This window comes from Podarcis gaigeae, assembly GCF_964106915.1.
Source record: "Podarcis gaigeae genome assembly, chromosome: 2".
In the NCBI taxonomy this organism is placed as follows: Eukaryota; Metazoa; Chordata; class Lepidosauria; order Squamata; family Lacertidae; genus Podarcis; species Podarcis gaigeae.
Genome location: NC_139679.1, coordinates 123,956,577 through 123,984,448, shown reverse-complemented (window position 1 = coordinate 123,984,448; position 27,872 = coordinate 123,956,577). Strand labels below are relative to the sequence as shown.

General features: G+C 44.2%; 4 protein-coding genes across 6 annotated transcripts in view; 2 read left to right on the top strand and 2 right to left on the bottom strand.

The window, feature by feature from the left end:
• Nucleotides 1-27,872, bottom strand: part of LOC310837659 (uncharacterized protein) — a 179,472-nt gene that overhangs the window by 77,659 nt on the left and 73,941 nt on the right. The gene's annotated exons all lie outside the window — the stretch shown is intronic.
• LOC310837834 (uncharacterized protein) overlaps nt 1-27,872 on the bottom strand; it is a 299,721-nt gene that overhangs the window by 198,541 nt on the left and 73,308 nt on the right. The gene's annotated exons all lie outside the window — the stretch shown is intronic.
• Nucleotides 1-27,872, top strand: part of LOC310837455 (uncharacterized protein) — a 73,459-nt gene that overhangs the window by 12,233 nt on the left and 33,354 nt on the right. The window lies entirely within an intron of this gene.
• LOC310837821 (uncharacterized protein) lies at nt 1,718-27,755 on the top strand. Its single transcript, XM_083724977.1, has 2 exons — nt 1,718-1,795; nt 25,827-27,755. The coding sequence occupies exons 1-2, from the start codon at nt 1,783-1,785 to the stop codon at nt 26,945-26,947; spliced, it is 1,134 nt and encodes a 377-aa protein (XP_083581103.1). The 5' UTR covers nt 1,718-1,782; the 3' UTR covers nt 26,948-27,755.

The window sequence follows — 27,872 nt, the reverse complement described above, 5'->3', positions numbered from 1 at the left end:
GACTGAAACTGCTTTGGTCGCACTGGTTGATGATCTCCGGTGGGCTAGGGACAAAGATGAGAGCTGTTTTCTAGTTCTGCTGGATCTCTCAGTGGCGTTTGATACCATTGACCATAACATCCTTCTGGACCATCTTGAGGGGCTGGGAGCCGGGGGCACTGTCATACAGTGGTTCCGCTCCTTCCTCCTGGGCCGTGTTCAGAAAGTGGTGGGGGGGATGAGTGTTCAGACCTCTGGGCTCTCACTTGTGGGGTGCCTCAGGGTTCTGTCCTCTCCCCCATGCTTTTCAACATCTACATGCAGCGGCTGGGAGAGATCATCAGGGGGTATGGGCTGGGTGTTCATCAGTATGCAGATGATACCCAGCTCTACCTCTCTTTTAAATCAGAACCAGTGAAGACGGTGAAGATCCTGTGTGAGTGTCTGGAGACGGTTGGAGGATGGATGGCGGCTAACAGATTGAGGTTGAATCCTGACAAGACAGAAGTACTGTTTTGGGGGGACAGGAGATGGGCAGGTGTGGAAGATTCCCTGGTCCTGAATGGGGTAACTGTGCTCCTGAAGGACCAGGTGCACAGCCTGGGAGTCATGTTGGACTCATAGCTGTCCATGGAGGCACAGGTCAAATCCGTGTCCAGGGCAGCTGTTTACCAGCTCCATCTGGTACGCAGGCTGAGACCCTATCTGCCTGCGGACTGCTTAGCCAGAGTGGTGCATGCTCTGGTTATCTTCCGCTTGGACTGCAATGCACTCTACGTGGGGCTACCTTTGAAGGTGACTCGGAAACTACAACTAATCCAGAATGCGGCAGCTAGACTGGTGACTGGGGGCGGCCGCCGAGACCATATAACACTGGTCTTGAAAGACCTACATTGGCTCCCAGTACGTTTCCGAGCACAATTCAAAGTGTTGGTGCTGACCTTGAAAGCCCTAAACGGCCTCGGCCCAGTATATCTGAAGGAGCGTCTCCACCCCTGTTATTCTACCTGGACACAGGTCCAGCACCGAGGGCCTTCTGGCGGTTCCCTCACTGCGAGAAGCCAAGTTACATTGAACCAGGCAGAGGGCTTTCTCAGTAGTGGCACCCTCCCTGTGGAACGCCCTCCCACCAGATGTCAAAGAGAACAACTACCAGACTTTTAGAAGACATCTGAAGGCAGCCCTGTTTAGGGAAGCTTTTAATGTTTGATGTATTACAGTATTTTAATATTTTTGGGAAGCCGCCCAGAGTGGCTGGGGAAGCCCAGTCAGATGGGCGGGGTATAAGTAATAAAATTATTATTATTACTACTACTAATAAATTATACAAATATGTAGACTGTCTCAGTCTTCTCATATGATTCTCAAAAATAGCAGAATAAATTTACAGGAATATCTATAACATATGGTTTATCAATAGTGGTCAGTGTATGAGTTCTGAGTTCATGAATTGGTTTTAATTGGGGGGGAGGAGAGATAGGAGAGAACAGAGTAAATTCAACATTTCCTAGCTGAATGCCTAGTCAGGAGCTCTTGTGACTGTTATGCTTAAGTGTGAGTCATAGTCATTTTTCCTCTACTGTTACCAATGAAACAATACAGAGTTGGTCTCCTCATGGACATGGGAGGGTGCTTCAAAGTGAGGAAAGCGATTTATAAATTAAATTGAGACCAACCAGATTGAGATAAATGCTGTTGGGGAGTGTGCAAATGAAGATGTTCCTCTTTGTTGAGGCATGGAGATTGCTGGATCCTGACCAGAGAGCTCTGCATAAGGAAGTCAAGGAGGAGAATCGTGGAATCATGCACCCTCTCGGTGAAACTCCCTGTTGGATCATAAGATGAGTTTTGACATTCCATACATACCTCTATGTGATGAACCTCCACTGTTTGGTTGGAGACCAACAGCATCTGGGATTCTAACATCCACACCGTGAGCCCTGAATGGAGGGATATCAACTGGTTTCTCTGTGAATATTCTTTGTCTAGTCATGCCTTTTTAAACAACGACTGGATTTCCCTGAACTGCCCAGGCCTTCTTAAATGTCGGCTTGAGAGTTTTTAAGAACGTTGAAGTAACTTCTGTCAGGTTTGTTGTTTTTGCTTTTGCTTCTGTCTGCATTTTGTTGACCAAAGAGATGACTGACCTTTGAGATGGAGTGGACTCCATGACTGTGTTGGGAGACATTCTACACAGAAACGTGTGTATACCTTTAAGAAGTTTCTGGGTTAATTGGTTGCAGCTGGCCGTGGTTGTAAAAAGGGAAAAGGAGCATTTTGTAGCCTGCTTGCAGGAATAACACCCACCAGAGTTTGTGTTTATTTGTTTGGTAATAAAGTCTTCATTTTAGTTTTGGTTTTTACACCAATGTCTCCTGGAGTCACTCTGTCCTCTGCCACCAGCTGGAAATCCCCCTCCAACAGGTTATGGGCCCAGTCCCCAGTCCTGAGTGGGCAGAGACAGAGCGTGAAAAGAACCCAGAGACTGGAAGCAACTCAGCGTTTCTCAAGCAGCTGGCTGTATGAAGGCGTCGGCAGGGAGAGTCTGTTTGAGACCAGGAGCCGAACATTCCTTCAAGCCTTGTGTGAGTAAGGACTGAGTGGAAAGCTGAAAGCTGGGTGGTGCCATGGCTGGACTTGGAGCTGGAGCTCAAGGGGGAGCTTCCTATTTTCCAGTAGAGAAACTGGGAGAGTCCAACTATATGTCATGGAGTTTACAGATGTAGGCGTTTTTAAAGAAAGAACAATGTTGGACTGTTATTGTTAACCCTCCTGTAAAAGAGGAGGACGAAGAAGTAGATGAAGCAGACCAAAGGCTGGAGGACAAAGCCTATGCCAATTTAATTTTGAGTTTAGAGAAGTCTCAGTTATCTCATGTGCGAGACCTTGAAACAGCAAGTGAGATTTGGCAAGCACTGAGAGCGATACACATTAGAGACACTGCTGGCAGCAAAATTACTCTAATGAGAGCTCTGTACCGAGCCAGACTAAGTGAGGGTGAATGTGTTTCAACGCACCTTCAAAGAATGCGTGATTTATTTTCACAGTTAAATGAACTTGGGGAACATTTTTCTGAACAGAGAAAGGTTTATATTGTGCTGTCTTCACTTCCTGAGTCATGGGACAATTTAGTGATGACTTTGGAAGTAATTCCAGAAAGCCAATTAACAATGCATTTCTTAACTGGGCATTTGCTTGATGAGGAAGAAAGACGCCATGAGAGGAAGGCCACAACCCCTCACCGTAATTCCAGAAATGGAGGCAGTCCAGTAAAAGATAAGCAACTGATGAGGAGTGGCTACCTAAAGAGGTTGAAGACCACAGAGCGGAAGCAGCTTTCACAGTCAGAAGATGCTATCATTGTGGGTCAACCAAACATTTAGTACGTCAGTGCATTGTGTCTGTGGGAGAAAACACAAGAAAAGGGCGGCCTGCGTTTGCTGGGAAGCGAGGAGACAGGAAGAGTCGAGTCCAGTATGTTTCTGCAGCAGTTCGAGGCACCAGTCACGACGTTGGACAAGACTGGATTTTAGACTCAGCAGCGACAAACATTTTTGTTAAGTCTGCACAAACCTTTGTAGAAAAGCAGCCTTGTAAGTCTGTAAATGTAGTGCTAGCTGACGGAACAGTGCATGAGTCAGCTGGAAAGGGTAGTGTGAATATCAACTGTTTAAGTACCAAGTTTACCAATGTTTTATGTGTACCAAGTTTAGAAAATAATTTGCTTTCAGTTACAAGTCTTGTTAAGCAGGGATTTAAGGTAACCTTCTCGGGTTCAAGCTGTAAAATAGAGAAAGCTGGGAAAGTGGTTACAGCATCACTAAAAATGGTTTGTTTGTTTTGAAAGACCAGCTAGTAAGTGAGTCTGGGGCATGTGTTAAAGCCTGTAATAGAGCCTTGCATGATGAGTGCCAGCATCTGAGGCATGTCAATTTCCGCAGTATTGCAAAAATGCCAGAATTAAGCAAGGGAATTAAAATGAAAAAATGTTCAGTTTTTCTGGACTGCAATAGCTGCAAGGAGTCTAAAAGTAAGCGAGGGTCCTATCCTGAAAGTACTAGAATTAGCAAGAGGCCATTTGCTTTAGTACACTCAGACCTTTGTGAGCCATTTGCAGAGTCTGAAGGAGGAGCAAAGTGGGTTTTTTTTGTTCTTGTGGATGATTATAGCCGGTATACTTGGGTATACTTGTTAAAACACAAAAGTGAAACTGGTCGACTGATTAAATATTGGGTCAACTATATAGAAAGGCAGTTTCCCTACAAAGGTACCCAGTTGCAGAGTGATCGTGGAGACGAGTTCATGTCTGAAGCCCTCCAGGTCTGGTTGAAAAAGCGTGGTATTGGACTTCCGGTTAGCGCCATCGTTCAATGGCGGATTTCCCTTGGAGCTCTTGAGGGGAATCTGCTCCGCGGATTCGGTCCCGCAGCTACGGCGAAGCGGAGACCCCAAAAAGTCACAGGCACGAAGCCTGTGAACCAGAGACTCAGTGGGCACCGTTTGCGCCCCCCCAAGCTGTGAAAAAGCCTTTTTAAAGGCTTCGGAACGGCAGCGGGTGAGTGGCGTGGAGCTGAGAGTCGCTTGCACCCAGCCTGCGGAGTGAAGCCGCATCGCCATTGATGGAGAGTGCTGACTTCTTCCTGTGATTTGGAATAAAAGAAACTACCATCCGTGAGTAGGATAAAGATTTAAGGATTAATTGGGAACTAAAGTTATTTAATTTGGACACCGAGACGGAAAAGGTCTGAAAAGGAAGTCTACCTTTCCGCTCTGCAGTAAGATCAAAGCAAAGAACTGCTAAGCTCTAACTTTGAAGTTTCTTTTGAAAAAGCAACGCATCGATCAAAAGACTGGGACCTTCCCCCCGCAAGCAGGAGTGGGGGGGGGGAGAAATTGTGTTCTAAATTGCTTTAAATTACCTGCCTTTATAGAAGGAAATAAATTTAAACCGCTGTGTTTCGACCCTGGAACGGACTGCCAGAGAAGGGAAGCTGGCTGCTGACTGTTACTGCGCTAAAGGTACAAAGTTACTTTAAGCTTTATTTAAAAAGATACACTTTCCCTAAAATTGTTTGGACTTTGTTTCAATCTGGTGGAGAACAACATTGTGGCCTTTTGTGAAACTTTGAAGGCTTTGGGAATAGTTTTGAGTGCTTTGGGAATACTTTACATGAAAGAATGTCTCCATTTTAAATCTGTAAAGAGAACAACAGTTATTTCGCCCTCTGGAGGAGATCTGGTTAATTTCAGCAACAAAGTGGAATTTAGCTTGCTGCTGTGAAAAGGGAGATATGAGTGTGGGAATGACCTTGACTGTAAGATACGGTTATGGCAACTGACCAAGACAAAGGAGAGTCACAGGAAAAAACCCTGAGATCTGGCAAACAATATAGAACTGACTCTCTCATGAAAAGAAGGGCTTCTACATCTGGAGCCTCTGGAGCAGCTGCTATCCCACAAGAAAAGACAAAAGTCATGTCTGAGGAGGCACTTTCGAAACTGCTTGGAAAAATTAATGAATATTTGGATCAGTTAAAAAAGCAAGGTGCAGAATTAAAAAAGCAAGGTGCTGAAACTAGTAAACAAGTTGCTGAATCTAGTAAAGAAGTTGCTGAAACAAATAAAACAGTAGCAGAGATCTCAGGAAAAATTGACATAAATACTAAAAGTATAATTGAACTTGGAAATAAAGTGAATTCTAACACAGAATATATTGGAAAGTTATTAGAGGAATCATCCACCATTCAAAAGATAGCCGAGGAGGCTAAAGAGATTGCAACCGCAACTGACGAAAGGTTTCCACCGGTCATCAAGAAGCTGGAGGACCATGATTTGGCACTCTTGATGATTGAGATGCAGAGGAAGGAGAGGAATTTAAGGATTAGGGCAATACCTGAGAGTGAAGGAGACAACCTGGTGGATTACCTGACAAAAGAGTTTTCGGAGTTTTGGCAAAAGGACTTGGAGAAGGAAGAATTCAAGATAGAGAGTGCATTTAGACTTGGTACACGGCAAAGAAGGAATAAAGCAAGAGATTGTTTGGTAACGTTAAAATCAAAAAAAGAGAGGGATAAAATCTTGGATTTGCACTACCAAAGAACTCTGCAAATTGAAGATTCCTTTGTGGAAATTTTCAAGGACATTCCGAAGCAGATTTTGGATGCAAGAAGTCAGTATAAGAATCTGGTGGTGTTACTGAAAAGGAACAGTATACCATTCAGGTGGGAATATCCTCAAGGCCTATCTTTCAAATACAAGGGAAAGAAAAGGAAAATAAAGACGGTGGACGACAAAGACAAGTTCTTACATCAACACGAAGAGGATCTCTGCAAGGGGGCAGAATCGGGACAAGACTACCCTGGAGGATGAACTTTGGACAAAGACAATTTACCACATAGATTGAAACCACCGACAGAAGAAGAAGAACTACTCGGAGCAGTAGGAGGAGAAGACAAATAGATTGATCATGGCTCTGCAACTTCTAAGTTGGAATTGTAACGGTTTAAACATTCCCTGGAAGAGAAAAAGTGTTTTTCATATTGTCAGAGCTGCCCGAGGTCCCAGCTCACAAAGGACCAACGCCAGTTCGTTGTTATATACAAAAGTCTTTATTGAAGTTCAGTTTCGATTTCAAAGCCGAGGCGCGCAGCTCTACGTCTCAAACTCTAGACTGCTGAAGCTCCGTCTGAATCTCCTCCCCCAGACACCAGTTTAAGACTCTAGCCTTGCTCCACCTCTTCCTTTGCTCTTTCCTCCTCTGGGTCCGCCTGTCCGCTGGGGTCTTGCCCTTTCTAGACTCTTCTGACACTGAGTCCCCTGAGTCTTCTCTGGGCCTCTGGCGGGCTTTAGGACCTGGTTCCCAATCCGGGTTTTCTGCTGTCCCGCGCACCTGTACATACGAACTTGGCGCGCACGCCCAGCCGGCAACCTTTCTCCTGACCGTTACACTGCTCCTGTCACTGCTTCCCCCTTCGGGGAGGCTAGCTGGACCTGACTTCCCCTCTGTTCCCTCACTCTCCGATAGAGGTGTGGTCAGCCCTGACTCATCTTCTCTCCCTGCTGGAGGAGACGCTGGCCCTGATACATGGGACTCTTCCCCCCCACTACGCTCTGGTGGGGGAGCTGGTCCTGATCTCCCGCTGCTGCTTTGGGAGTCCCCGCTGGCCCCTTGCTTCTGGTGCATCCCCCCTGGGACCCCCCTTGCCCTGGCCCTTGGCGCCCCCCTCTGGGAATCTTCTGATTCGCTGGAGAAGCTCATGGAATCTCTCGTGCCACTGTCATACTCCCCTACGCTGCCCTCAGATTCTTCCCCTTCGCTCTCCATTTCCTCTCTCCCCTGTGCCTCTGCTCCTGAGCCCCTGACATCCATCCCCCTCGAAGCCCCCTCTTCCCCCCTCCCCCTCTTCGGGTGCGGGTTCCGGGTGCTCCAGTGCTGTGGGGGTGAGTGCGGGATACAGTTCTTCCCCCCTGGTGTGCAGCCGGCCAGCTGTATCCGGCCAGTCCGTAATGGGCTCGTCGACATCGATCTCCTCTGCTTCCATCTCTCTGCAGCTGTGCTCGAACCCAGGATCCTCCCCCAACACATCCATGTCCCTCTCTTCCCCTGTTGCCTCGGGTGATGCTGCGTGTAAGGGCCCCCTCAGCAGTTCCCTGCTCCACCCCACCTCCGGTTGATTGTCCCACCAATAATAGCGGTCTGTGACAAACCCCGAGAGTGATCACTCTGGGGAGCTTGTTTCTGGCGCCGTTTCCTCAGCTGATGAGAACCCCTGGAACGTGCTGGCTGAAAGTGTGGGTGTGAAAAGATAGTCGTCGAAATAATCTGCCGGCATAGGTCTGTGTGGGAAGAGTGCATGGAACTCGTCTTTGAGGTAGTGCTCCTCCACGGCATAGTACAGTACCCACCTGTTGGCGCTGGCCGTGGTACCTTTCCTGGCGAGGAGATATTCAACCTCCTCTTCCCCCATCTCGAGTCTAAAATCTCCGTGACCTCGTTGAGTGGCGCCGCCCTCGGTTGGCGATTTGCTGAGTGGGTCTGGTGCGTTCCCTGGCGCCTGAAACCTGTGGGGTTCCTTGTAGGGTGTGAGCACTGATCTATGAAAGACCGGGTGCATTCTGGAGTCCTCCGGGAGTGTCAACCGGAAGGCCACTGGATTGATTTGTGCCTCAACTTGGTAAGGCCCTAGCTGCTTGTGTCTGAGCTTCTTCTTAGCTAACGTTCTGGCCGGCACTGCCTGGGCTGCTAACCAGACCCAGTCCCCCACCTGGATATCTTCCCCGACTCTCCTATGCCTGTCTGCCTGCATTTTGTAGGCGTGTTTTGCTAGCTCCAAGTGCCTTCGGAGTTGCTCGTGGACCTCCTGTAACTCCGCTGCCCAGGCCTCTGCTCCCCGTGGCTCCCCCTCCCCCTTCGTCTCTAACCCCGGGAAGGTTCTGGGATGCCGCCCATTGTTGGCGAAGAACGGTGTCACCCCCGTAGACACGTGCTTCGTGTTGTAGGCAAACTCGGCCAGCGGTAGGTAATCCACCCAGGTTGAGGGCTGTTGATTCGCGTAGCATTGCAGGTACTGCTGCATGATGGCGTTGACCCTCTCCGCTTGTCCGTTGGTCTGCGGGTGTCGTGCCGGCGCTAAGTTGATCTTGACGTTCAGGATGCCCAGCAGCTTCTGCCAGAAGCTCGAAATGAATTGGTGACCCCGGTCGGACAGGATGGACCACGGTAAGCCGTGAACTTTGAACACGTGGTCTATGAACAGCTTGGCGGTCTGCTCCGCTGTGGCCACCTTCGAGCAAGGAATGAAGTGTGCCATCTTGGTGAACAGGTCTACAACCACGAGTACCGCTGTCTTGCCTCGCGAGCTGGGCAGATCTGTGACAAAGTCCAGGGCCACTTTCTCCCACGGTTCGAGCGGCATCTGTAGCGGTTCCAGCAGTCCCGCTGGTGGCCTGTGTACTGGTTTGGCCCTTTGGCATGTGTCACACCTAGTGACGTAATCCGCGACTTCTCCCCTCATCTTGGGCCACCAAAATTCTCTGGCTACTAATTCCGCCGTCCTGTCCTTGCCGAAGTGCCCGGCGCTGGGTGCGTCGTGTAACTGCTGCAGTACTTTTGCGCGGAGGTCGTCTCCCGGCACGTAGAGGGCCCCTTTGCGGATGAGCAGTCCGTCGTGTATCTGGAACTCGTCGTCCTTCGCTGTGGCTCTTCACACCTCCTCCATCTTGGGTTGTGCAAACGAATCCGTCTGCAGCGCGCGACGTACCGCGTCCAGGTCCACGGTGGCTGCAGCGCACGTCCACGCTTTCGGTGCGAAAATGTGTTTGGCCGCCACCGGTGCCGTTTCCTCGAGATACTGCGGCTTCCTGGACAGTGCATCCGCCATGACGTTGTCTCCCGGGATGTATTCTATCCGGAAGTCAAAATCCGCAAAGAACTCCGCCCAGCGGATGTGTCTCTGGTTCAGGAACCGCGCTGTGCGCCAGTACTCCAGGTTCTTGTGGTCCGTGCGGACCTGCACTGTGTGTTTGGCTCTGATGAGGAAGTGCCACCACGCCTTGAAGGCTGCCTGAATGGCCAGCAACTCCCTGTCGCAGATGGTGTAGTTCTGTTCCGACTTGCTAAGTTTCTTGGAGTAGAATGCGCATGGCCTCCAGTCCCCTTACGGATCTTGCTGCAACAGGACCGCCCCCACCGCTCTGTCCGAGGCGTCCGTTTCAGCCCTCATTGGTTTGCTGGGGTTTACGTGTAGCAGCTGTTCTTCGGACGCGAAGAGACGCTTGAGTCTCCGAAAGGACTGCTCCACCTGGTCCGTCCAGGTGAACTTCTTCTTCTTGGAGCTGAGGGTGTCTGTGATGGCTGCTGTCTCCATCGCGAACCCCTTGATGAACTTGCGATAAAGGTGGCAAAGCCGACGAACTTCTGGACCTCCTTCCGATTGCGCGGGCTCTTCCAGTCCAACACCGAATGTACCTTGGTGCTGTCCATGGCGAGTCCCTTGTCGGACAGCTTGTAGCCCAGGAAATCCACCTCCGTCATGTCGAACTGGCACTTCTCCAGTTTGGCGTAAAGTCTGTGCTCCCGTAGTCCCTGCAGGACCTCCTTGACGTCTCTCTCGTGAGCCTCCTGCGATTCCGAGAAGATCAGGATGTCGTCTAGGAAGCAGACGCACTTCTTGTAGAGGAGTCCCGCTAACACGTGGTGCATGAAGGCTTGGAAACAATGGGAGCCATTTTGCAAACCAAATGGCATAACTCGATATTCATAGGTGCCTAAAGGCGTAAACATGGCCGTCTTCCACTCATCGCCCTCCCGCATGCGTATAAGGTTGTACACTCCTCGTAGATCCAACTTGGTGAAGATGCGTCCCTTCCTCACCGTTGCGAGCAGGTCGTCGATCTTGGGCATGGGGAATGCTGTGGGCTTTGTCCTGGAATTGAGGATTCTGTAATCAACTACCAGCCACCGTTGGGGCATGTCTTTCTTCTTCACGAAAAACACGGGACTGCCCCCCACTGCTTTGGACTCTTGGATGAATCCTCGCTTCAAGTTGTGATCTATGAACTCCCTGAGTTCTTGCAGTTCGTCTTCAGACATGGAATACAGTTTCCCAGTCGGCAGCGTCGCCCCCGGCAGGAGGTCAATCTTGCAGTCGTAGGGCCTGTGGGGAGGCAGCTTGTCCGCTTCCTTCTCGCAGAAGACCTCCAAAAACGCCTTGTACTTGTTGGGTACCGCTTGCAGCATGCCTAAGTGTAGCTGTAGTTCATCCTCTTGCCCCTCATCTTCCTGGCTGGTCAGGATGCAGTGTTCTGCGCAATAGGAGGAGCAGAAGGTCAATTGATGCTGGTACCATGCTAATGCCGGGCTGTGCCTATCCAGCCAACTCATGCCCAACACTATGGGCGTGTCCGACAGGTGGGTGACGTTGAAGCTGATGACTTCGCGGTGATTTCCAGTTTGCATTACCATTGGCTGTGTTTGCTGTACCACCTGTCCTCCCAGTAGCTCTCTGCCATCGACCGTGATGACGTTTAGGGGCATCGTGGCTGGTAGGAGCGCTATGCGATGTTGTTTGATGAAATCCACTCCTACAAAGTCTGCATTACTACCACAGTCAATGGTAATAGGGACTTCCAGGGTGAGTCCATTGGGCAGCTGGAGCAATGCGGTGAGTTGCACCACCGGTTTGGGCGGGAGGGGTCTGTGGGCTGTAAAATCTCTGGTGGCTGCTTCACTGACTCGCCTGGCTGGGCCCCAGTGCCTCTGCCTCCAACCAGGCTTCGTCGTTTCCCTGCAGCTGTTCCCTCTGCTGAACTGCTCCCCTTACTGTTGCTGAGGCTGCAGTGTGCCTCTGTAGCCTCTGGGGACACTCTTTGGCCATGTGCTGTGCACTGTCGCAGATATAACACTTCCTGCTCCCTCTAGGAGCCTTCGCCTTGACTGCTCCTGGTGTTTGGGCTCTGGTTGCTGTCTGAGCCCTGCCACCACCTATCTCCATCGGCTCTTCTCCCCCCCCAGTGGAGGCGTGGACTGCGCGCGCGCTGTCTCTCTGGGTAGGAAGGGAGTTGTTCTGGCTGGTGTGCGTGCCATACGTCCCTCATCCCTGCTCCAAGGGCGTTCTTCCAGGCGCACCCCTATCGCCAGCGCTCTTTGGATGACTTTTGTGGTGCTGTTGGGTCTCTCCCCCCTCGCCAGCTCATCTTTCATGGCCCCATTCAGCCCCTCCCAGAACAGATCCCTGACGGCAGCGGAGTCCTTCTCCCAGCCCAGCACATTTACTAACGCAAAAAAGCGGGAGTGATATTGTCTCACAGTGGCTTTGCCCTGCTTCAGCCCATGCATTTCCCTCCTGGCCACATCCACATCTACCGTCGATTTAAAACAATCGTCCATAGCCTTGATAAAGGCTTTTGAATCTTGGAGGGCGGGGTCATTTTCGCGCCATAAATTGCGCAGCCACGATTTAGCTTCCCCATGCAGATGAGTTATTATGAAGCCTACTTTCTCCTCCTCATCTCTAAAGTCTTTCCGAAGCAAATTGAGCGCAAAAACTATGTCTGCGCTGAAGTTAGGATACTGCTGCAGGTTCCCGTCGAAGTGGGCTACGATGCTGCCCCCCCTCTTCCCGAGGCCAACTCCCTCCGGCTTGGGTCCTGGCAGTCCCTCTTTGCCCAAACGTTCCCACCTGGTTTGCAGATCCCGGCAGAGCGCTACTGCTTCTTCCTCTCTCTTTCTGGATGCTGCTATTTCTGTGTAAAGCCTCGTGACTGCTTCTTGCAGGTCTTTCACCTTGTCCTCTGTAGTCATCTTTGCCGATCTTCGTGAGCTCGCAAAACACCAAGTTTTGCCCCTCGCTGCGCCAACTCACACTGCGAGGGTTCAATTTTAATGTGAGATGGAGCTTACTGTCAGAGCTGCCCAAGGTCCCAGCTCACAAAGGACCAACGCCAGTTCGTTGTTATATACAAAAGTCTTTATTGAAGTTCAGTTTCAATTTCAAAGCTGCGGCACACAGCTCTACGTCTCAAACTCTAGACCGCTGAAGCTCCGTCTGAATCTCCTCCCCCCAGACACCAGTTTAAGACTCTAGCCTTGCTCCACCTCTTCCTTTGCTCTTTCCTCCTCTGGGTCCGCCTGTCCGCTGGGGTCTTGCCCTTTCTAGACTCTTCTGACACTGAGTCCCCTGAGTCTTCCCCCCGCCTCCGGCTGGCTTTAGGACCTGGTTCCCAATCCGGGTTTTCTGCTGTCCTGCGCGCCTGTACATTCGAACTTGGCGCCCGCGCCCAGCCGGCAGCCTTTCTCCTGACCGTTACACTGCTCCTGTCACTGCTTCCCCCTTCGGGGAGGCTAGCTGGACCTGACTTCCCCTCCGTTCCCTCACTCTCCGATAGAGGCGTGGTCAGCCCTGACTCGTCTTCTCTCCCTGCTGGAGGAGACGCTGGCCCTGATACATGGGACTCTTCCCCCCCACTACGCTCTGGTGGGGGAGCTGGTCCTGATCTCCCGCTGCTGCTTTGGGAGTCCCCGCTGGCCCCTTGCTTCTGGTGCATCCCCCCTGGGACCCCCCTTGCTCTGGCCCTCGGCGCTCCCCTCTGGGAATCTTCTGATTCGCTGGAGAAGCTCATGGAATCTCTCGTGCCACTGTCATACTCCCCTATGCTGCCCTCAGATTCTTCCCCTTCGCTCTCCATTTCCTCTCTCCCCTGTGCCTCTGCTCCTGAGCCCCTGACACGTATATTTAAAAAAGAGCAATTGGACTTGATTTGTTTACAAGAGACTCATGTGACGAGGTCACATAGGAAATTACTCATTAATAAAAGATTGGGACAAGAATTTATTTCATCAGACAAAGTCAAAAAAGGAGGAGTGGTAATATATGCAAAGGAAAAACTGCAACCGAAATTAATATTTAAAGATGAACAAGGAAGATACTTGGCAATTGAAGTTCAAGTTCAAGGAGAGAAATTTTTGATTGTGGGAATTTATGCACCAAATGAGGGGAAAGTTGAATTCTTCAAGAAGCTGCATGAGATATTGATGGACTATATGGACATAAATCTAGTATTGATGGGAGATATGAATGGAGTAGTATCAACCAACATGGACAAAGCTCAAAGACAGGTAGTTACAAAAGATGGAAGACTACCAAAAATCTTTTTTGAAATGACTGACAATATGGACCTGGTGGACATTTGGAGAACAAAACACCCACTTGAAAGAGAGGGAACTTTCTATTCTGAAGCTAAAATGACATGGACTAGAATTGACCAAATTTGGATTACTAGAGGAATGGCACCTAGGATAAAAAAAGTTGAAATCTGCCCAAAGACTTGCTCCGACCACAATGCGGTAAAGATGGTGATGAAGCTAACAACAACTGGTACTTTCAGATGGAGGATGAATGACACCTTATTTAGAGATGAAGAAGTTTGCAAAAAGGCCCAGAAAACTTTAAAAGACTATTTTGAAATTAATATGAGGACTAACGTAGAAAAAAGAATAATCTGGGACGCAAGTAAAGCAGTGATGAGAGGATTCTTTTTTTTTTTAATAATTTTTATTAATTTTCCAATTTTTAAAATAAAACAGCAACATCATATAACCATCGATAAGATCAAACAGATACACAAAATATCATTTCTTAACCTCATTTTCTTAACCCTCCTTTCTCGGACTTCCCCGTACCTCACCCTTTTTGCATCCTTGTTTTACAATTTTTCAGCAACCCTTTTTGCCAATTAAATTAAAACTTATTATCTTTCTCAATTCCACCTTAAATCATCAAATAGTTTCAGCTGTAATTCTGCATCTTCCTTCCCCTTGACATTTTAGCACTCCTCAATTTTATAACATTCCTTAAGATATACTTTAAATTTCTTCCAATCTTCCTCCACCGTCTCCTTCTCTTGGTCCTGGATTCTGCCAGTCATTTCTGCCAGTCCCATAAAGTCAATCACTTTCGTCTGCCATTCTTCCAGTGTGGGTAGTTCTTGTGTCTTCCAATACTTTGCTAGAAGGATCCTTGCTGCTGTAGTGGCGTACATAAAAAAGGTCTTGTCCCTCCTTGACACCAATTGACCGACCATGCCCAAGAGAAAAGCCTCTGGTTTCTTGTGAAAGGTGCACTTAAGTACCTTCTTAATTTCATTATAAATCATTTCCCAAAAGGCTTTAATCTTTGGGCAGGTCCACCAAAGGTGAAAGAAGGTACCTTCAGTCTCATGACATTTCCAGCATTTATTATTGGGCAAGTGGTAAATCTTCACAAGCTTGACTGGGGTCATGTACCACCTATAAATCATTTTAATAATATTTTCTCTTAAGGCATTACATGCCGTGAATTTAATACCGGTGGTCCATAACTGTTCCCAGTCAGCAAACATAATGTCATGACCAATGTCCTCTGCCCATTTAATCATGGCTGATTTAACTGTCTCATCTATTGTATTCCACCTCAGCAACAAATTGTACATTCTTGATAGATTCTTAGTATTGGGTTCTAACAATTCTGTTTCTAGTTTCGATTTCTCCCTCTGGAAGCCTATTTTCCTGTCTTGTTTAAAAGTCTCCATTATTTGATAATAATGGAGCCAATCTCGTACCTTAGACTTTAATTTCTCGAAACTCTGTAGTTTAAATTCACCGCTTTCTTGTTCTAAAATTTCAGAATATTTTGGCCATTTTGCTATGTTAAATTTCTTCACTTCCTTAGCCTCCATAGGTGATAACCACCTAGGAGTTTTATTTTCCAACAAATCCTTGTATCGAATCCAAACATTGTATAATGCTTTCCTAACAATATGATTTTTGAAACCCTTATGAACTTTAACCTTGTCATACCATATATATGCATGCCAACCAAACCTATTGTCAAATCCTTCCAAATCCAGAATATCTGCGTTCTGAAGAAGTAGCCAATCTTTCAGCCAGCAGAAAGCTGCCGATTCATAATACAATCTTAAGTCCGGCAGGGCAAACCCCCCTCTTTCTTTTGCATCAGTAAGTATCTTGAATTTTATTCTGGGCTTTTTGCCCTGCCAGATAAATTTAGATATATATTTCTGCCACTTCTTAAAGCAATCCAGTTTATCCACAATTTGTAATGTCTGAAACAAGAATAACATTCTAGGCAATACATTCATTTTAATTACAGCGATTCGGCCTAACAAGGAAAGCTTCAAATTCGACCATATTTCTAGGTCTTTCTTTACCTCTGTCCAGCATTTATCATAGTTATCTTTGAATAAGTTCACATTTTTAGATGTCATGTTAATCCCCAAATATTTTACTTTCTTTGCCACCGTTAACCCAGTTTCATTTTGAAAGCTCTCTCTTTCAACATTTGTTAAGTTTTTTCCCAAAACTTTAGTTTTTTGTTTGTTCAACTTAAATCCTGCTACCTGACCAAAAACTTGAATTAACTCTAAAACTCTTTTTGTACTAGTGTCTGGCTCTTGTAAAGTCAATACTAAGTCATCTGCAAATGCCTTCAATTTATAATGTTTAGCTCCGACCTGAACTCCTTTTACCAGCTGGTCCCCCCTAATCATATTCAGCAAAACCTCCAGGACTGATATAAAAAGTAATGGGGATATTGGGCACCCCTGCCGTGTCCCTTTTTCTATAGAAAGTTCATCTGTAACCACGTTATTTACAATTAGCTTTGCCTTTTGTTCAGAATATATTGCACCTATACCATTTTCAAACCTTTGGCCTACCCCCATCCCATGGAGATTCTTCTTCATAAAGTTCCAAGAAATATTATCAAAGGCTTTCTCCGCGTCCACAAAAATTAAAACTGCTTTCGTGTTAATATTTACAGTTAGCAGCTCTATAATGTCAATTATATTCCTTACATTGTCTGATAGGTGTCTTCCTGGGAGAAAGCCTGCCTGATCCTTGTGAATCTCTTCCATTAACACCCTCTTCAGTCTTTTTGCTAAAATGTCAGCAAATATTTTGTAATCCACATTAAGTAATGATATAGGGCGGTAGTTCTTGATCTGATTTTTTCCAGTTTCAGTCTTTGGTATAAGTGTAATAAATGCTTCTTTCCACAATTCAGGTGCCTTTTTCCCCTCTAATATTTCATTACAAACCTCCTTAAGTGGCTGTATTAACCATTCCTTCAATGCTTTATAATATCTGGAGGTTAGTCCATCTGGCCCTGGAGATTTCCCTAGTTGCATATTTTGAATGGCACCCTCTATTTCTTGATCTGTTATTTTCTCATTTAAAATCAACATACTCTCTTGTGATATTTTTTGTAATCCATATTTCTTAAGAAAGTCTTCTATATCTCCTTCATTCTCCGGCCCTTGTGCATATAATCTCCTAAAGTAGCTCTGGAAACAGTTGCTGATCTCATTTGGTTTTAAAATATTCTTTCCATCCACCTCCAGGCTTGTGACTGTAATTAATTTCTGTCTCTTCTTCAATTGCCATGCTAGAAGTTTCCCACATTTGTCCGCTGATTCAAATGTCCTCTGTCTCATTTGTTTAATTTTCCATTCTATCTCCTCGTTCATCAATTCCATATATTGCGTCTGATAAAACTTGATTTCTCTCAGAATCTCATGAGACTTTGGTTTAGACCTCAGTTTCTTTTCTCCTTTTATTTTTTCCAAAATCTTATCTTTCTTCTCATTTTGTTTCTTTCTCTTTATGGAATTCTGTTGTATTAAGAAACCTCACATCACGGCCTTGCTTGCGTCCCAGATCACTCTTTTCTCAACATCTGTCCTCAGATTTATCTCAAAATAGTCCTTCAAAGTTTTTTGGGCCTTGTTGTAAATCTCCACATCTCTAAATAGGGCGTCATTCATTCTCCATCTAAAGGAACCAGCTGTTGTCAGTTTCATTTCCATCTTTACTGCGTTATGGTCGGAGCATGTCTTTGGGCAGATTTCCACTTTTTTTATCCTTGGAGCCATTCCACTAGTAGTCCATATTTGATCTATTCTTGTCCATGTCATCTGTGCCTCTGAAAAGAATGTTCCCTCTCTCTCAAGAGGGTTTCTTGTTCTCCAAATGTCAATCAAGTCCATGTTTTCAGTCATTTCAAAGAAGGTCTTAGGTAGTCTCCCGTCCTTAGAGACCATCTGTCTTTGTGCTTTATCCATATTTGTAGAAACGACGCCGTTCATATCTCCTAGTAAAATCACCTTATAATCCAGATAATCCATTAATGTCTCATGCAATTTCTTGTAAAATTCTGCCTTCCCTTCATTTGGTGCATAAATGCCAACTATCAAAAAATTTTCTCCTTGAATTTGTATCTCAATTGCCAAGGTTCTTCCTTGTTCATCTTTAAAGATCAGTTTTGGGACCAATTTTTCCTTTGCATAGATCACCACTCCTCTTTTCTTAACTTTATCTGATGAAATAAATTCCTGTCCTAATCTTTTGTTTATGAGCAATCTTCTATGTGCCCTTGTCACGTGGGTTTCTTGTAGACAAATCAAGTCCGATTGTTCTCTTTTCAAAATATGAAAGACCTCGCGTCTTTTTCTGGGAAGGTTCAGTCCGTTACAGTTCCAAGTTAAAAATTGCAGAGACATTGTTAATTAGATACCTCCAGCTGCTCCCTGCGGCTGTTCCTCTTCCGTTGGTGACTTCAGTCCAAATGTCAAGTTTCCAAGATCTGTATCAGAGGTCGAATCTAGCACTCCTTTCAGAAGGTCCTCCTCGTTTCTGTCCAGGAATTGTTCTTTATCTTGCACTGTTCTTATTTTGACTTTATTTCCTTTAAAGTTGAAAGACAATCCTTGTGGAAATTCCCACCTAAAAGGTATATTGTTCTTCTTCAGCAGGTCAACCAGATTCTTAAAGTAAGTTCTTACCTCCAGAATATATTTCGGGATGTCCTTGTAAATTTGCACAGAAACATTTCCAATCTGAAGAGTTCTCTGGTAATGCAAGTTTAGTATTTTATCCCTTTCTTCTTTAGATCTCAGAGTTATCAGACAATCCCCTGGAATCTTCCTGCCTTGCCTTCTGCCCAATCTGAAGGCGGTTGTTATCTTAAATTCTTCTTCCTCTGAGTTTACCTGCCAAAATTCTGATAATTCTTTTGTGAGAAAGTCCACTAGGTTGTCCCCTTCACTTTCAGGGACCAGCCTAAGTCTCAAATTCTTCTCTTTCCTCTGCATCTCCCACAAAGATAGGGTCGCCTCATGCTGATCAAGCTTCTTACAAACTGGTATTAAGCTTTCCTGTGTGGTTTCAGCAGTAAATTTAGCATCTTCTGCAATTTTTCGAATTGTAGCATTTTCTTGGACCAATCTATTTATAGTTTCTGTGTTAGAAGTAATGCTTTTGGTATTTAAATCCAATTTTGCTGTAAGTTTTGTCAGTTATTTAGTATTTTCCGTACTCTGCTTTGTCAAATTTTCTAAAGATTCATTTATTTTAAGTAGTGCTTGGGTCACTGAATCCATGAATACGTTTATTCCTCTCTCCTGTCCAGCTGTGCCTGTTGGCAGTAAGCCTGATATTGAGCCCCTTTTCTTTTGTGCAGCTTTAGCCTTAGATCTTGTTGCTATCTCTTCTGCGGAGCCACTCATGTCCCAAGGTCGTTCCCACAGGAACAGCTCTTAAGTGGAAAAATTCAGTCACTTGGTTTTTTTGACAGTCTATGTTACAACTGTTGCCTTTCAGCCCTCTAGAGGGAGCAGTTCATTGTATCCAATAAACAGGAGAAACAAAGAAACCAAAAGTCCTCTAAAGGGAGAGGTTTTTTAAGAAAAAAACTTTTCAGGCTTCTGATTGCAACAATGTTATTTCTATAGAGTCCCAAGAATTGTATCCATTTAAGCTCTTCGCTTTGCAGCAGGTTCTGTCAGACAGTTCCTGTCAAAGTGCTTCACCCAGGCAGTCTGTTCCCAGAGTCAGAGACAGTAGAATTTATTCACTTAAATTTTCTCTCATGCAGGTTAAACTAAATTCCCTTTTCTTCCCCCCCTGCTCCTGATTGCTAGGGGGGGAATTAAAGTTCAATGCCAAAGTTAAATAGTTCAAACGTTCAGAATTACTTTTCCTTCAATTGCAGCCTTCCAATTCCATTGCTTTAAAAAGCCATGCAGTCCGGGGGAGGCAGACTTCCTTTATTTACCGTCCCCGATTTCGGCCAAATTTAAAAAATTTGTAATCCCGGTAAGGTTTCCAATCCTACTTACGGGTATTCAGTTTCATCCAAATTTCAGGAAGGAATCGGCGCTCTCCGCCTATGGTGATGCGGCTTCACTCCACGGGCTGGGTAGCGACTCTCAGCACCGCACGATCCCCGATGCTCCTCCGGAGCCTTTAAAAAGGCTCTTTCGCAGTAAGGGGGGCGCAAATTGTGCCCACCGAGTCTCCTTGATCACAGGCTTCCGCGCCTGTGATTTTAGGGGTCCCCGCTTCGCCGTAGCGGTCAGACCCGAACTCGTGGAGCAGCCCTCTCTCCAGAGATCAGAGAGAGAGCCGCCATTAAAAAGAAAAGCCAGAACAAAAAGAAAGAGAAAATCTTGGAAAAGATAAAAGAGGGAGAAAGGAAACTGAGATCAAAGCCAAAATCACAGGATATCTTGAAAGAAATCAAACTATATCAGACACAATATATGGAGCTGATGAATCAAGAAATAGAGTGGAAAATCAAGCAAATGAGACAGAAGACCTTTGAATCAGCTGATAAATGTGGTAAATTGCTGGCTTGGCAAATAAAAAAGAGACAAAAATTGAATATGGTTACAAATCTAGAAGTGGATGGAAAGAATATCTATAAACCAACAGAAATTAGGGATTGCTTCCAGAGATATTTTAGACAATTGTATAAACAAGGGCCTCAGAAAGATATGGACATAGAACAGTTTTTGGAGAAAAATGGATTGAAAAAGATCTCTCAGGAAAGTAAAAGAACTCTGAATCAGAAAATAACAGAGCAAGAAATAGAAGGTGCCATCCAAAATATGGCATTGGGCAAATCTCCAGGACCGGATGGACTGACTTCTAAATACTATAAGGTTCTGAAAGAGTGGTTGATACAACCTTTGAAAGAAGTTTGCAACGAAATTTTGGAGGGAAAGAGGGCACCAGATACGTGGAAAGAGGCTTTCATCACACTTATACCGAAGACTGAGATAGAAAAGACTCAACTTAAAAACTACTGCCCAATTTCCTTACTAAATGTGGATTACAAAATTTTTGCTGACATTTTAGCGAAAAGGTTGAAAGTAGTCTTGATGGAGGAAATACATAGGGACCAAGCAGGCTTTCTCCCGAGAAGACATTTATCGGACAATGTAAGTAACATAGTTGATATTTTGGAAAAGTTGGAAGTGAGCATTAACACTAAAGCAGTTCTGATTTTTGTGGACGCTGAGAAAGCATTTGACAATATTTCTTGGAGTTTTATGATGAAGAATCTTCGGGGGATGGGGGTAGGCCAAGGGTTTGAAAATGGTATAAGTGCGATAAATTCTGAACAAAAAACAAAACTAATTGTAAATAATGTGGTTACAGAAGAATTTATTATAGAAAAAGGGACACGTCAGGGATGCCCAATCTCTCCATTACTTTTTATATCGGTCCTGGAGGTTCTGCTGAACATGATTAGAAAGGACCAGTTGGTTAAAGGAATACAGGTCGGAGCTAAACAATACAAACTGGGAGCATTTGCAGATGATCTAGTACTTACATTGCAAGAGCCTGAATCTAGTACTAAAAGAGTTTTAGAATTAATTCAAGAGTTTGGTCAAGTAGCAGGATTTAAATTGAATAAGTCTAAAACGAAGGTTTTGGAGAAAAATTTAACAGCATTGGAGAAGGAAAAGTTTCAGAATGAGACAGGGCTAACTGTGGTCAAGAAAGTGAAATATTTGGGGATAAATATGACATCTAAAAACTTGAATTTATTTAAAGATAATTATGAGAAAACCTGGACGGAAGTAAAAAAAGATTTAGAAATTTGGTCAAATATGAAGCTTTCCTTGTTGGGTCGAATTGCAGTTATAAAAATGAATGTATTGCCTAGAATGTTGTTTCTGTTCCAAACATTACAAATATTGGATAAGATGGACTGTTTCAAGAAGTGGCAGAAAGATATCTCTAAATTTGTCTGGCAGGGCAAGAAGCCTAGAATAAAATTTAAGATATTAACTGATGCAAAAGAAAGGGGCGGATTTGCCCTGCCAGACCTTAAATTGTACTATGAATCAGCAGCTTTCTGCTGGTTGAAAGATTGGCTACTTCTTGAGAATACTGATATCTTGGACTTAGAAGGTTTTGATAACTTTTTTGGGTGGCATGCATATTTGTGGTATGACAAGGTTAAAGCTCACAAGGGTTTCAAAAACCATATTGTCAGGAAAGCATTATATAATGTCTGGATCAGATACAAAGATTTGTTGGAAATTAAAACTCCAAGGTGGTTGTCGCCAATGGAGGCAAAAGCCGTTAAAAAACTAAATATGGAGGTCAATTGGCCGAGATATTGGGAAATTATGGAGCAAGAGGGGGACAGATTGAAATTGCAAAGTTTTGAGAAGTTAAAAGGGAAAGTGAGAGACTGGCTTCATTACTATCAGATAATGGAAGTCTTTAAATTAGACAGGAAAGTCGGCTTCCAGGTGGAAAAATCAAAATTAGAAACTGAATTGTTAGAGCCAAGTACTAAGAATTTGTCAAGAATGTATAACTTGCTGTTGAAATGGAATACACAAGATGAAACGGTTAAATCTGCAATGATTAAGTGGGTGCAGGATATTGGTCATGACATCATGTTTGCTGACTGGGAAAAGTTATGGACCACCGGGATGAAATTTATGGCATGTAATGCCTTGAGAGAAAATATTATGAAAATGATTTATAGGTGGTACATGACCCCAGTCAAACTTGCAAAAATCTATCATTTGCCCGATAATAAATGTTGGAAATGTAAAGAAACTGAAGGAAGATTCTTTCACCTTTGGTGGACGTGCCCAAGGATTAAGGCTTTCTGGGAAATGATCTATAATGAACTGAAAAAGGTACTTAAGTACACTTTCTCTAAGAAACCAGAGGCCTTTCTCCTGGGCATAGTCGGCCAATTGGTGTTAAAGAAGGATAGAACATTTTTTATGTATGCTACAACAGCAGCAAGAATACTCATCGCAAAGTACTGGAAGATACAAGATCTACCCACCGTGGAAGAATGGCAGATGAAAGTGATTGACTATATGGGTTTGGCAGAGATGACGAGCAGAATCCGAGACCAGGGAAGAGCAACGGCGGAAGAGGACTGGAAAAAATTTAAAGACTATCTAAAGAAATATTCAAAAATCAGTGAATGTTAGATTGATGTTGGACGAGAAAAATAGGGGTTAACAGCGGTAATGGTCAAGTTAAAAGAAAATGAGTGTTATTAAAATTAAGTTGAAAGTAAGGGAGGGATTTGTTAATTAATTAACTAGACATGAGAATGCAGAAAGGGGAGGTATGAGGAAGTCGGGAAAGAAAGGTATATGAAATTAAGAGTTGAAATTATACGTGTTGTATGTCTTTTATTGTTATTTTTTTATGTTCTGTTTGTTCTGATAAAAAATTGTGGAAACTTCAATAAAAATTATTCATAATAATAATTAAAAAATTCCAATTTCCTGCACCAAAAAAAAAAGAAAAGAAAAGAAAAGAAAAAGCGTGGTATTAGCCACCATAAATCGTGTCCTTTTTCACCTGAAGAAAATTCAGTTGCAGAACGCAAGATAAGGTCTTTGCAAACAATGCTAGATTCTATGCTATGTGATTCTGGCTTATCCAGGAAGTATTGGGGGAAGGAATACTCTGCACTAAGTACATACAGAACAGATTGCTTCATTCTACCATAAACAATAGCCCTCATTTTTTGCTTTATGGAAAAAAAACTTTTTAGACCATGTTAAAACTTTTGGTTGCTGGGCTTGGGTTCACATCCCAAAAGGACAGAGAAGGAAAGGAGAACCCAAGGCAAAGAAACTTAGGTTTGTTGGCTATCAAAGTTGGTCAACGGGGCATCATTTTGCACTAGGGCGTGGCAGAGTTGTGATATCAAGACATGCAGAGTTTTGTGAGCAAGATGGTTGGGCTCGTTTACATGGGAATTCAGAAGTTGTGTTATCTTCTGATGATACAGATAAATTTGTGAAATCTGAGGTAGAAAAGCCACAAATTAAAGAAAATTCTGAAAGAGACAGTGGTGATAACTCAGGGGATGAGGGTCCCAGTACACAATCTCCTAAAGCTGAACCAATTTCTCCTGAGCAAGATGAATCAGAAGGGGAAGATAGTTCAGAGGGGGAGAGTATTCAAGTTAGAAGATCACAAAGAAGCAATAAGGGGGTATCTCCAGAAAGGTTTACTATACAAGAAGTTAAAACTGTTGATGTGAAGAAAGAACCTTGTGATTATGAGGAGGTTTTAACGTTACCACACCAGGAAATAGTAATGCGTTTACCATAGAGGCATTGCCAGAAGGAAAAAAGGCAGTGGGCTGTAGATGGGTGTATAAAATAAAACACTTGGCAGATGGTGGTGTTAAATACAAAGCTAGGCTGGTAGCATGAGGCTTTACTCAAAGAAAAGGTGAAAGCTTTGATGAAACCTTTTCTCCTACTGCAAGGAGTGAAAGTGTACGTTTATTGCTAGCTCTTGCAGCACAATGTGGGTTTAAGGTAAATCATTTTGATATTGAAACAACTTATCTTAATGCAAATCTGCAAGAACAATTTTTTATGAATCAATCGCCAGGTTTTGAGGCAGGCGAACAGAATTCTGTATATAGGCTGAACAAAGCAATTCATGGGCTCAGTCAGCCAGAAATTGGAACGAGTCTCTTGATAATGCTTTTAAAAATCTTAATAATAATAATAATAATAATAATAATAATAATAATAATTTATTTATACCCCGCCCATCTGGCTGGGCCTCCCAGCCACTCTGGGCGGCTTCCATAGAAACCAAAAATACAGTAAAATATCACACGTTAAAAACTTCCCTGAACAGGGCTGCCTTAAGATGTCTTCTGAATGTCAGGTAGTTGTTTATCGCTTTGACATCTGCTGGAAGGGTGTTCCACAAGGCAGGCGCCACTACCGAGAAGAATTCCCAAGAAAGGAATTTAAAGTAAGAGATTTGGGTCCAGTAAAAAATTATCTCGGTTTAGAAATTCAAAGAACAGACGATGGAAGTTTTTTTGTTGAGTCAAAGAGATAAAATAATGGAGTTACTTGAAAGAAACAATATGCAAAACAGCAAGGGAGTAAAAACCCCAATGGAAATAGGTTTTTTCAAGAATGAAGGAGAATGCACAGAACCTGTAAATCATGAAATGTACCATTCAATAGTTGGAAGTTTATTATACATTTCATTGTGGAGCAGACCAGATTTGAGTTATGCAGTTGGAATACTGAGCAGACTAGTAAGCTGTCCCACAGAAAATGCCTGGAAAGGTTTAAAACATATTTTCCGGTATTTAAAGCAAACACTTGATTATTGTTTGAAATTACCTTCTTCAGGGTCTACAAAATTGCAGTGTTACGTTGACAGCGATTGGGCCAACCTGCCTGATAGAAAATCAATTTCTGGAATAGTATTTCAATTTGGGGATTCCTTGATAGGTTGGAAGTCCAAAAAGCAAGGTATCGTGGCCACATCTTCAACAGAGGCTGAATACTGTGCTTTATCAGAGTTGTGTAATGCAATAAAATTTTATGTTCAGATCCTCAAGGATTTAGATATACAATGTGATTATCCCGTTCAAATATGGGAAGACAATCAAGCTGTAATAATTTGGCTGGGTCTGAGCAGTTTAGAAACAAATCAAAACATTTAGAAATTAAATATCAAAATGTGGCTGAAAATGTGAAGCAAAACCTGATAATGCTGAAGTACTGTGAGAGTATGCAAAATGTGGCTGATATATTTACAAAAGCACTAACTTTTGAGAAACATGCACATCTAGTGACAAAATTAGGAATTGTTGTGTGTGATGTGTAAATATGTTCTGAATATGTTTAAAGTACTGTTGTTTCTGTTTCTGTTTGAATGAGAGGGGGTGTTGGGAGACATTCTACACAGAAACGTGTGTATACCTTAAAGATGTTTCTGGGTTAATTGGTTGCAACTGGCCGTGGCTGTAAAAAGGGAAAAGGAGTGTTTTGTAGCCTGCCTGCAGGAATAACACCCACCAGAGTTTGTGTTTATATGTTTGGTAATAAAGTTTTCATTTTAGTTTGTGTTTTTACACTCACATCTAACTCTCTTCAGTTCTTCCTCTATCACAAGCGTTCATTAACATTGTTCAGTAATCTGGATCTCCATTTCTTCCTGAGGTTCTAATTAGCTTCTCTCCTCCTTGCAGATGGTGATGAATTAGAAGGGAAGAACAAGGGGAACCACAACAGAATCCACATAGCGGAGGAGTCCGATAAATATTCAAAGTGTGGAGAGAACATCGGTCAGAGCTCCCAGTCCTCCTCCCATCAAACAAAGAGCTTAATTCGAAGGAAGAGCCTCACTTCCCATCAAAGAACTCATACCGGGGAGAAACCCTATCAGTGCTTTGAATGTGGGAAGAGCTTTAGTCAAAGCTCACATCTCACTTCCCATCAAAGAACTCATACCGGGGAGAAACCCTATCAGTGCTTGGAATGTGGAAAGAGGTTTCGTCAGAATAGGGATCTCACTACCCACAAAAGAATTCATACAGGGGAGAAACCCTATCAGTGCTTTGAATGTGGAAAGAGCTTCAGTCAAAGCTCACATCTCATTTCCCATCACAGAATTCATACAGGCGAGAAACCCTTTCAGTGCTTGGAATGTGGGAAGAGCTTTCATCATAGCAGCGATCTCACTTCTCATCACAGAATTCATACTGGGGAGAAACCCTATCAGTGCTTCGAATGTGGGAAGAGCTTCAGTCAAAGCTCATATCTCAATTCCCATCAAAGAATTCATACAGGGGAGAAACCCTTTCAGTGCCTGGAATGTGGAAAGAGCTTCAGTCAGAGAAAACATCTCACTTGTCATCAAAGAATTCATACAGGGGAGAAACCCTTTCAGTGCCTGGAATGTGGAAAGAGCTTCAGTCAAAGCTCACATCTCACTTGTCATCACAGAATTCATACAGGGGAGAAACCCTTTCAGTGCTTCGAGTGTGGGAAAAGCTTCAGTCGAAAGTACAAGCTCACTTACCATCAAACTATTCATACAGGGGAGAAGCCCTATCACTGCTTAGACTGTGGAAAAAGCTGCTCTCTGAAGGAAAGTCTCACTTCCCATCAAAGAATTCATACAGGGGAGAAACCCTATCAGTGCTTGGAATGTGGGAAGAGGTTTAGTCAGAGGCAGGGTCTCACTTCCCATCAAATAATTCATGCAGGGGAGAAACTCTATCAGTGCTTGGAATGTGGGAAGAGCTTCAGTCAGAGGCAGGGTCTCACTTCTCATTATAAAATTCACACCAGAGAGAAAACCTCTTAGTGTTTGGAATGTGGGAAGAGTTTCAGTCAGAGATCACATCTCGCTTCCCATCACAGAATCCATACAGGGGAGAAACCATATCAGTGCTTGGAATGTGGAAAGAGCTTCAGTCAACGCCCCCATTTCAATTCCCATCAAAGAATTCACACCAGAGAGAAAACCTCTTAGTGTTTGGAATGAGGGAAGAGCTTCAGTCAGAGTGCCACTCTCATGGCCCACCAAATAATTCATACAGAGTTGAAAGCATATCAGCGCATGGAATGTGGATAAAATTTCACCCGTAAAAAAGTCAATTCAAGAACTCACAGCAGGGTGAATAATAGAATGGTAGATTCGGAATCTAGTCCAACTCCCTCCAATGCAGAAATCTCATTTCAAGCATCCATGACAGATGGCCAACCAACTTCTTCTTGTAGACCTCCAATGAAGGAGAGTCCTCTCTCTTCTAAGGGAGTTCCTTTTCACTGTTGTCACTTACTATCAGAAAGTTCTTTTTGATCTTTGATCTCCTTTTCTGTTGCTTGAATCACCTCTCCAGATTCCTTCATGAACTTGAGAAGGACTTCTGTATGTCTGAGAATGTCCAGCGGATTGGACCATGCTCTATATTCGGGGGGAAACCCATGGAGAGGAGTCCGATATAGGGCTTAAGTCATCTAGGCATTGGTTGGATTGTCATAATTACAGACATACTTACTGGTTTGGACGGAAGTGATTCTTATTCCAGGGGAAGTGATGACTGTGAGATTACAGGCGCTCTTGCCAATATTATCCAACCGTCCAGTAAAACCTTGACACAGGTTTAGGGCCGTGTGGTATTGCTTAACTGGATGTGGGGTCCCTATACAGGGAACTTCTTCCTCTAGGTGGGAGGGAGACTGGTCAAGTTACCATCAGTTGAATGGAACATTTAAGTTAGATTTTT